Source organism: Pteropus alecto, unplaced genomic scaffold, assembly GCF_000325575.1.
Source record: "Pteropus alecto unplaced genomic scaffold, ASM32557v1 scaffold267, whole genome shotgun sequence".
NCBI lineage: Eukaryota > Metazoa > Chordata > Mammalia > Chiroptera > Pteropodidae > Pteropus > Pteropus alecto.
This window is the reverse complement of record NW_006440137.1, coordinates 358,734-368,354: the sequence shown is the minus strand read 5'-3', so window position 1 is coordinate 368,354 and position 9,621 is coordinate 358,734. Positions and strand designations below refer to the sequence as shown.

At 36.1% G+C, this 9,621-nt stretch overlaps 1 protein-coding gene across 1 annotated transcript in view; it reads right to left on the bottom strand.

The window, feature by feature from the left end:
- Window positions 1-9,621, bottom strand: part of FDX1 (ferredoxin 1) — a 77,387-nt gene that overhangs the window by 19,795 nt on the left and 47,971 nt on the right. Inside the window, exon 3 of the mRNA XM_025050514.1 lies at window positions 1,746-1,986. Within this exon, the coding sequence (XP_024906282.1) occupies window positions 1,746-1,986 (241 nt within the window). The remainder of the gene's footprint in view (window positions 1-1,745; window positions 1,987-9,621) is intronic.

The following is a 9,621-nucleotide window of genomic DNA, read 5'->3' as shown; positions in this document are numbered from 1 at the left end:
AAAAAAAAAAAAAAAGACATGAATTTTAGTTCTACTTTCGCCAGCTACTTAATATGGAATTTTTATTCCCAATTATCTACCCTTACCCCATCTACCTCACAGGATTTTAAGAGTCTAGTGAAATAATATATAAAAAGCTCTTTGCAACTTAAATCATTACAAAATATAAAGTATTTTATCAGTGTATTTTGGAGTTAAGGGAGTTTTTTCGACTCTCAATTACTGATAGCTTATCTAAATGTTAAATTTCAATCAGAACTGCAGTTTCTAGACTGGTGTGTCCAATCAACCTTCATATGTTCTATACCTGCAATGTCCAATACAGTAGCTACTAGTTACTGAGTATTTGAAATGTGGCCAGTGCAACTGAAAAACTGACTCTTTAATTTTAACTGTAATCATCTTAAACTTAAATAACCACATGTAGTTAGTGGTGACTGGACTGGGAAGCACAAATCTCAGATATAAGAGTTGGAAAATCTAGTTGTAGCTCCAAAGATGTGATAGGAAGCACAAGGCCATCAAGAGAAACTGTGCCAGTGAAGAGGAAAGCAGGATTATGAGGGAATAAAACAAACATGTTTCCCTTTAAAACAACTGGATAATACCCAAATCCAAACGATAAATTTGAGTAAAATAATTCCGATTTACAAAAGCATTTATGTTCTTTAAATACTAGTTACACAAGTATGTTAACTGCCTGTCCCAATTTTTCAAGAAAGCATCTAGTAGAAAACAAGGCTTCCATTTAGAGGGATGTCAAAAGCAGGAAAATGTAGAGAAAAGAGAAAACAAACAGGGACAAATCCGGCTTACCTTCTCCTGAGTTAATACAACAAATTTATTGAGCAACCACTAAATAATAAGATTAAGGGGAAAAAAATAGGACTAAGTCCTACACAAAGAATACAAATCTCCCTCCAGTTCTTGCTTCCTACTACATGCAAGCAGTGGATCAGAGCGCAGTTCAGATAATAATCCTGTGAGGCCTTTACTATTGTTCCCCGCACTTACAAATGGGGAAACTGAGGTTTATAGAGATTGAAGAAGTTAGTAAATGCCAAAGTCCAGTTTAAAACCCAGCTTTGCCTCTCCAATACAGGGGCTTTACCCTATATAAACTGGAAGAGAGCATACAGGGAAGCATGGGGCACAGAGTGGGTGTATTCTAAATGGACATTTCGCTGACAAAGAACTGAAGACAGAATTACCTAACAACACAGCAGGAGAAAGGCCTGGTTTGAAAATAAATAAATAAGCAAGTAAGCAAGTAAGTAAATAAATAAATAAATAAACAAAACAACTTGCTGGCCGGGATCACAATGGAGTGCATCTTATGAAGGTCACCGCAGGTTCCAGGAAAAGGGTAGATCCGAGCCAAACCACATGGACAAACAGCGGCAGCAAAGTGCCCCGCTTTCCTCAGGGCACAAGAGGCCCTCAGAAAGGGAGATCGGGGTTCCCGGGTCCCCGTTTCCCACCAGGCGTCGGTGCTTCGGTAAAGTAGCTTTGCGGCTCGACATTAGGGAGACCAGAGCCAGCACCGAGCGTCGGGAAAGGGCCGCGAGGATCGCCGCCGAAGAGGGTCGAGAGGCGGGCGGTCTGGGTGTGTGCGGGAAACGCGAGAGTCCGAGAAAAGCCCGCAGGGCGAGAAACTGGGCCCTGGGATCAGGCAACCCCCGGGCAGGGCACGTACTCCTGGATGAGGGACCCCCTACCCGCACGCGCGCCGGCCCGCGCCTCACCTGCTTCGCGCCCGCGCCGACAAGCTCAGTGTCCGGCCCGGCTCGGCGCTCCCGCCTCTCGGGTAACAACCGGATGCGACGCAGGCCGCACGGCTGCGGCCGCGAGAGGCTACCCGAGCGCGGGCGGGCAGCGGCGCGGGCGCCCGACGCCCGCGGGTCACTGCGAGGGTCCTGCCGGGCTGAGAGCCCAGGAGTTCCGCTCCGTGCGCGCACTGACGGCTCCACGCGCCCTCCCCGTGACCTATAAATCCTTTAGCACCCCAAGCGCAGCCCCTCCCCCTGCAGGTTCCCACGCCTCCCGGAAGGATTTTTTAGGGGGCGGAGCTAAACGCTTTGCTTTTCTGCGTTCTGACCGGGTTTTGTTTTAACTGTGATACTTTGTTAATCCACTAGGGTTGCCATGCAGGAACAATGAAATGTGAAAGATAACTGAACGTCGGACAGAAAGTCGCAGTAAAACAACCGCCAGTTAACTAAGCCACTTTCTTCCGTGCCGCCCTGCCCTCTACCTCCCTGTTAAAAACAAAAAACAAAAAACAACAACAAAAAAACGCGGTTGATTTCTGTCACCTTGGAGTTCAAACTAGAGTGAAAGGGAATTCTGGGCGTTATCAAACAAGGACAGTAGGAGAAAACTTCAGCAATTTCAGAATGCCAATAGGCATGATACGCAGAGAGATAATTATGACTATAAAGTTATAAATGACCAAAATGAATAAACGTGGAATACTGGAGAAGGCAGGCAATAATCCTAGTTCCATATGGAAAATAAATGAGTACTTGAAACCCATGAGACATAAAAGGAAAATTTTGATGAACTGAGAGTTTTAAAATACTTTTACAAAAACCAGAAGGCTGAATTATTTTAAAATACTTTATTGTGGTGAAAACAGCACAGGCTTTGAGGTCAGAAATTAATGTTCAAATCCAAGGTCTACTACCACTTCTAAGCTCCAAGACCTTGGATAAATTATTCTCATTAGAGGATCAGAGTTTTCATAACAGTTTCAGGGATAAGATGTTCCATCCCTCAGGGCCATTCTGAGGGTTAGACAAACTAACACACAACGCACAACGGGCATAGTGCGTCACAAACAATGATGGATAACTTCCTGGGTCTGCCTTCCTAAGGTTACTCTTAAAGAGTCTAAAGGCCAAAGTCAAATAGATACTGCAAATATGCTAAACACAAGAAAAGATACTTTAATGACTATTTAGAACAATAAAGAATAGATCTGAGAAAAGTCTCTCCAGACACTGTATGGTGGGCATTGAATGATGGCAGACAGACAGCAGTCATTCAGCTCCTGCATTTCCTCAATCTGACAATAAACAGAAAGACCATCAAGTTGGAAAGGACACAACAAACCCTGGCAAGTAATTCAGAAGAGAAGGTTGTAAAAGAACAGTTAATTTTTTATAGGCTCAATCTCCAAAGTCAGGTGAATTAATTGTAAGAAGAAAACTAGAAAAAAAAATTGCAGATATTCCCTCTCCTCTCAGTCCACCTATAGCAATCCAGCTTCAAATCGGTTGTGGCACTTATAGCTGAACATGTTAACTTATAGCTTTTTGCTCTGTAGTTGTTTGTACACATAATTTATCTTAGTAGCCCCCACACTACCGGGCACAGGCCCTTGAGCATATCGAATCTTCAATAAGTATTTGTGAGTAAATAAATCTCATGTAACTTCCGTTAGTAATCATCAGAATTCATGAAACATGAACATGGAAATTAAAGACAGGGAAAATGGTATTCAGATTTTCAAAGTCAGATAAAGGTTAATTCCAAAGATTACGGGCATCAATATTCAGCAGTATTCTAGAGGGGTTCATGAACACAGATAAAAAAGCAATATGGAATTATTAAGGACAAGTTTTACTTATATATTTCTCTGTCTTACAAAACTCTCACCCCTCCATTTTTCACTCCTATTAAAATCCATCCATATTTTGAAACACCTCAAATTATCTTTCCCACAGTTGTTTATTCTTGTAAAACTTGAAGTATCTGTTCTTTCAAGTTGGATAATGTTCATGAAAGTGTTTTTGTAAACTGTGAAATGTCATAAAAATTCAGATTCATTGTTTATTGAGCACCTACTCTGAGCTTCACGGTACCATGTGCTCCATCACACATGCTTTGTGTAGCTCCTCTAGACTGAAGTTCCCAAGAGCAGGGATGTTCTCTATTCATCTTCATATTCCTAGCCCATAGCAGCCATTTAGTAATATCTTTGTTAAAAACTGTCTTAGGAACTTTTGCAATTTTATCTCATTACATCACAGCATCTCTGTACCGTAGATATGCCTATAATCAATAAATGCCTTTAATCAACAAATATTTATTGACATTAGCAGTATGTAAATCACTATGCTAGTGCTGAAGACACAGCAGTGAATAAAACAATCCCTGTCCTCTTATTTTTAGATAAGGAAGCTGAGGTACACAGTAGTTGTGACTTTCTTAGAATCCTACTGCTAATAAGTTGCAAGCCCAAAGTGTAAATCTAGGTGTTCCTTGTCCCAAGGCAGAAGCACAAGAAATGATCATTTTATTATCTTATTATACAGATGATCCCTGACTTACGATGGTTCGAGTTAAGATTTTTCTACCTTACGATGGTGGGAAAGTGATGTACATTCAATAGAAACTGACTAGGCTAAACTTTGATGGTAGGTTAAGTGCATTTCCAATTTATAATATCTTCGACTTATTTATGGGCTTATCAGGATGTAACCTCATCTTAAGTTGAGAAGCATCTGTATTTTATTATTGATTTATATATTATTCATATGATTTTACTATTATATATTATATGATTGATGTATATTTATGTATCATATATTTTTCAACTCTAATTCAATAGTAGATGCCTAAGATTCTACATGATCCACCTACAGGCATAACTCGGAGATATTTAGGTTAAGTTCCACACCACCATCATAAAGTGAATATCACAATAAAGTGAGTCATAATCTTTTTGTTGGTAGAAGGTCTTGTCTTCAGTTTGTAAAAAACACAACACTTGTAAAGTACAACAAAGTGAAACACAATAAAATGAGGTATGCCTATAATTTAGGGATAAGGTCAGAAATTATTATCTAAATTTTTAAAAAGGAGCACAAAATTAAACCTAAGTGCATTTCACCCCAAGAAATCACTCATTCTACCCCCCAGGATTTGTTAATATGGCTGATGATATTGGTGAGTTTCCTAAGGTTAAATTAATTATATAACATATAAATAAATTACTATTTTTGTATTAATTGATCTTCCTGCCTGCAGTCTTATCTCACTCTAAGGCAATCTCCATGCTGCCTGTAGGCTGAGTCTATTAAAATACTGATATGATCATGTTCCTTTCTTCATGAAAATACCCAAATGACGTTCCATCATCATTACATGATATTCCATTACTATTGGAATGACAATGGAATAGAATTCTATCATCATTTATTAATAGAATAAAACAAATTGCTCAGTTGGACACACAATACACCTTCAGCTCTTTTCACTGCCCACGCAACATCTATCCTGCCTCATGCCAGCATTGGTTCTGCCTCATGCCTTTCTTCTCTGCAGATTTTGTACTCCACTGCCTGCACCTGGCTAACACACGGCCAGCCTCCAGAATTCAGTTCAGTCCTTTGCAGGAACGATTCTCTGACAAATGCAACTTTTATGAACCTTCCACACTATAAATCCCTCTATTTAGTTTACAATTAAATGTCATATGCAAATAAGAACTTGAATCAAGTGGCTTGCTAGGTTTCAAGTCCCATTTATTTAATATTACTTTTCAGGTACTTTTTTAAACTTATTAACATATCCCTCAAATGTTAATAGTTGATTGTCTATTTTGTGATATTAGCCTCTCCTGGTTAACAGTTCACTTGGGGGTGCAAATGCTGGTGTTCTAATTGTCATTCTTTCTTCCTTGATTACCTAGGCAGGTTTACCCTCATCTTCTCTTCCAATATCCTGAAGAGCCTGTATAGAAAAGGCAAGATAAATACTTATTTCCCTTTATTTATCTGTCATACAGGTTTATTCGTGCTTTGTATTTATTCAAAAGCTGGTTTAAAAAGTTACAATTTTCTAGAAAATGGTATATTTCACCTAAATTTTCTAAATCTATTGGCATAAAAGTATTCCTAGTATTTATTTTTTAAAAAATCTCTAATATTTCTATAACTATATTGCTTTTTATTTTTCTTATATTCTTTCTCGATCTTCTTTCTTTTTCTTTGAGTAATCTTGCCAAAAATTTATTTTATTAGTCGTTTTCAACTTTGGGCATTAATCTGTACTGTATCTTTGCTTTCTAATTTTATTTTCTTATCTTTATAATTTCCTTAATTCTAAGTTCTTTGGATTTACTTTTTCTAACTTCTTGATCTAGATAGTTAGCTCATTAATTTTTAATTTTGTTTCTTAAAAAAAAATTAAATTTCTCTAAGTATTTAAATTCTTTCTAAGTAGTATGTTTGACTGTTTCCAGAGTTTGAAATGCAATATTTTCTTTATTGTTCAGTTTAAATATTTGCAAATTTCCACTCTGTCCTTTGATTGTGAGCCATTTGGAAGTGCATTTTGATTAAGGTTTCAAGACTTTCTTCAACATATGAAATTACTTACTAACAAAAGAATAAATATAATAACAGCCATCATTTATGGGGTGCTTACTCCGTGCTAAGCACTCTTCTAAGTGCTTTACATGTTTTGACTTACTTAATGGTGGGTATCAGTGTCATTATCATTTTACTGATGAATAAACTGAGGGACAGTTTATGTTTAAATAAAATAAAGTTTGGAGTGTTATCAAAAGAAATTATACTAGGTGGCTTTCAGTATAGTAGTTTTTATAATATACAAACACAGCAGATACAATATATATTATGTATTATATTCTACAAAAAATGGATTTATTCACCTTTAAAGTTGACGGGAAATATAAAATGAAATCTACATGTTTCCATTTCTTTGCATCTAAAAGAAATGCTGTTGGTGTGTGTGTGTGTGTGTGTGTGTGTGTGTGTATGAGAGAGAGAGAGAGAGAGAATTTGACTCAATATCAAAATGGATTTCTTCCAGTTCTGTTTTTCATCTTGTTTGTACCATTTTTACAATATGATTCTGTTCAAGACATTAGATGTGTATTAATTTGTCCTTGGAATTATTAATATGCAGGCCAAACTAAAGCTTAAAAATAAAGAAATTTTAGTTAACAACTTCATGGGAGAGCTCAAGGCCAGTCTTCAGGAATGCAGCATTTGATCTTTCTGGATTAAGATTGAGTAACCAGAGAGCAATTGCCAAATTTCCTTTAACTCAGTTTACATAAAGCTTTGAGTTACAAAAATATATATATTTTGTTTTGTTCCAATGTCCATTGTTATTTGCAGTAGTTTCTGAGTATTAGTCTATTGCCAAGATTCAGTCTTGGGGTTTGCTTTAAAAATCTGTTTCTATCAAAATTTACCTAAAGTTGTGACCATTTCAACATCTCAATTTTTTTTGAAAACTTCATCTCCATACAAATTAAAATCACTCTGCCTACCATTTCCCGACAAGATGATTAAAAATCCAGTGTTTAACAACTCAGTGTTGGTGAAGCTATGGGGAAGCAGGTACTCTGAAATATTTCTAGTTGGTGTGTAAAATAGTCCAACTTCTACAGAGGACAATAAAATAATATTTATAAAAATTACAAATTTATTTACCCTTTAACCCAAGAATCTCACTTCTGGGAATTAATCCTACAGATACAGCTTTGGATGATACGAAATGATATGTGTAGTGTTATTTGCAGCATTGTCTCTAATAGCAAAATACGAGAAATGCCCTTTCAAATGTCCTTCATTAAGAGATTAGTTAAATAAACTATGTAACAGTAGCTCCCCCTTATCTGCAGCATCACTTTCTGTGCTTTCAGTTATCTGTGGTCAACAAAGGTCCAAACATATTAAATCGAAAATTCTAGAAATAAACAATTCGTAAGTTTTAAATCGTGCTATCTGAGTAGTGGGACAAAATCTCACTCGTTCCCACTCTGTCCCACCTGGGACATGAATCATCCCCGCAAAGTGCAAGAGTAATGATGCTGACAATTCAGATATGTCAAAGAGAAGCAGTAAAGTACTTCCTTTAAGTGAAAAAGTATGTGTATATAGGGAAAAAAACATAGTATATATAGCATCTGGTAATATCCATGGTTTCAGGCTTCCACTGGGGTCTTGGAACATATCCCCTACTGATATTGATTAACATGCAGCTGAAAAAGAAAGGAAAGGAATGATCTTTGTGTACTGATACAAGGTAATTTCCAAGATATATTGTTAAGAGAAAAAGGCAAAGTATATAACGGTGATAATAATGTATTATCTTTTCTGTAAGAAAGGGGAAAAATAAGAATATTTATATTCGTATTGCTTAAATGTGATAGATAAACATTGGAAAGATAAATAAGAAAGAAAGAAATGGAGCATGAGGAACAGAGTAGACGCGTGGGGCAGGGCAGGGAGCAAAACTCAGTGTATTGACGTGATAGTATTTTGACTTTTGGACAATGTAAATGTACTACCTACTCAAAACAAAACAAAACAAAATAAATAAAACTTTCAAAAAGAAAAAGATTCCTTTTTCTATTGTTCACAGATTTTTCTAAGCATGTTATACTTTTTGATAATGTTGTATATGAACTCAAGGCATTTAGCAAGGAAGGAGCAAGGGTGGAAATGCAACAGTGTCCTATAAGAGAGAACTTAGAGCAAGCATATGAAAGAGAGCTAGATCTGAAAGATCATAAAATGACAAAATGGCATAATTTTCTAGCTAGAAGGATCTAAATGATACTTAAACATTTTTATAGATTTTTATAGATTAAGAAAACTGAGGCCCAAAAAGTTAAATGACTTGCCATAGTCACTTTGACACACAGAAATCAGAACTGGAATTCCAGGACCCCTGATTAATAATCTCAATGTTTATTTCTTTACATCTTGAGCCCTTCCATTGATTAATGATACTCTTCTAATGAAGTACAAATAAGATATATAAAGTGCTTTAAGCATTTTAAAATACATTAACTACTTTATCTTATTATATTATCATGATAAGGTAGTATAGTGTAATAGTTAAGGTCATGAACTTTGGAGTTAAGACTTTGAATCTCTGCTTCATCACTTACCTGCTGTGTGATATTGGACAAATTACTTAACTTCTCAAGACTGTTTCCTTATCTATAGATTGAGATTATAACAGGCCCCACTTCAAAGGAATGATGTGAAGAATAAATGAAATAATGCACGTTAAGGAATTAGCCTGGCACTTAATATGTGTTCCCTAAATATTATTATTGTTACTGCTTTTATTTTACAGATGAAAAACTGAGGGTCAGGAGAATGGTTGAGTAACTTGCCCAAGGACACATAATTTACAAGTAAGTGGTATATCAAGAATTCAATTTAGGTTTTCTCACTTCAAAATCTCATACTCTTTCCACCCGGTGTAATTCATAGATTCAATGCACTTGGTTTTCCTTTAACAGTTAGAGTTTAACTCATTATAGTAGTTTTTCTACTTTGGCTTGCAATTTGGTCAATATGAACCCTCTTACAGAAAAGAAAAGATAATAGCTCAATGTGTTTGGATAGCAGAAAAGAAAATAATCTCTTGTATTCGATCAGATTTTATTTTGCTGCTGTTAAAGGATCTAACAGATTATAAATAAAAGTTAATTATTTTGTGTGTGCTAACATTATATTCCCTGACATCTAATTGGTGATAAAAAAAATATTTTCTTTACATAAAGAAACCAATTTCATCTACATAAGATTAAATATATGTAATATAATTTATAAAATTATTTAT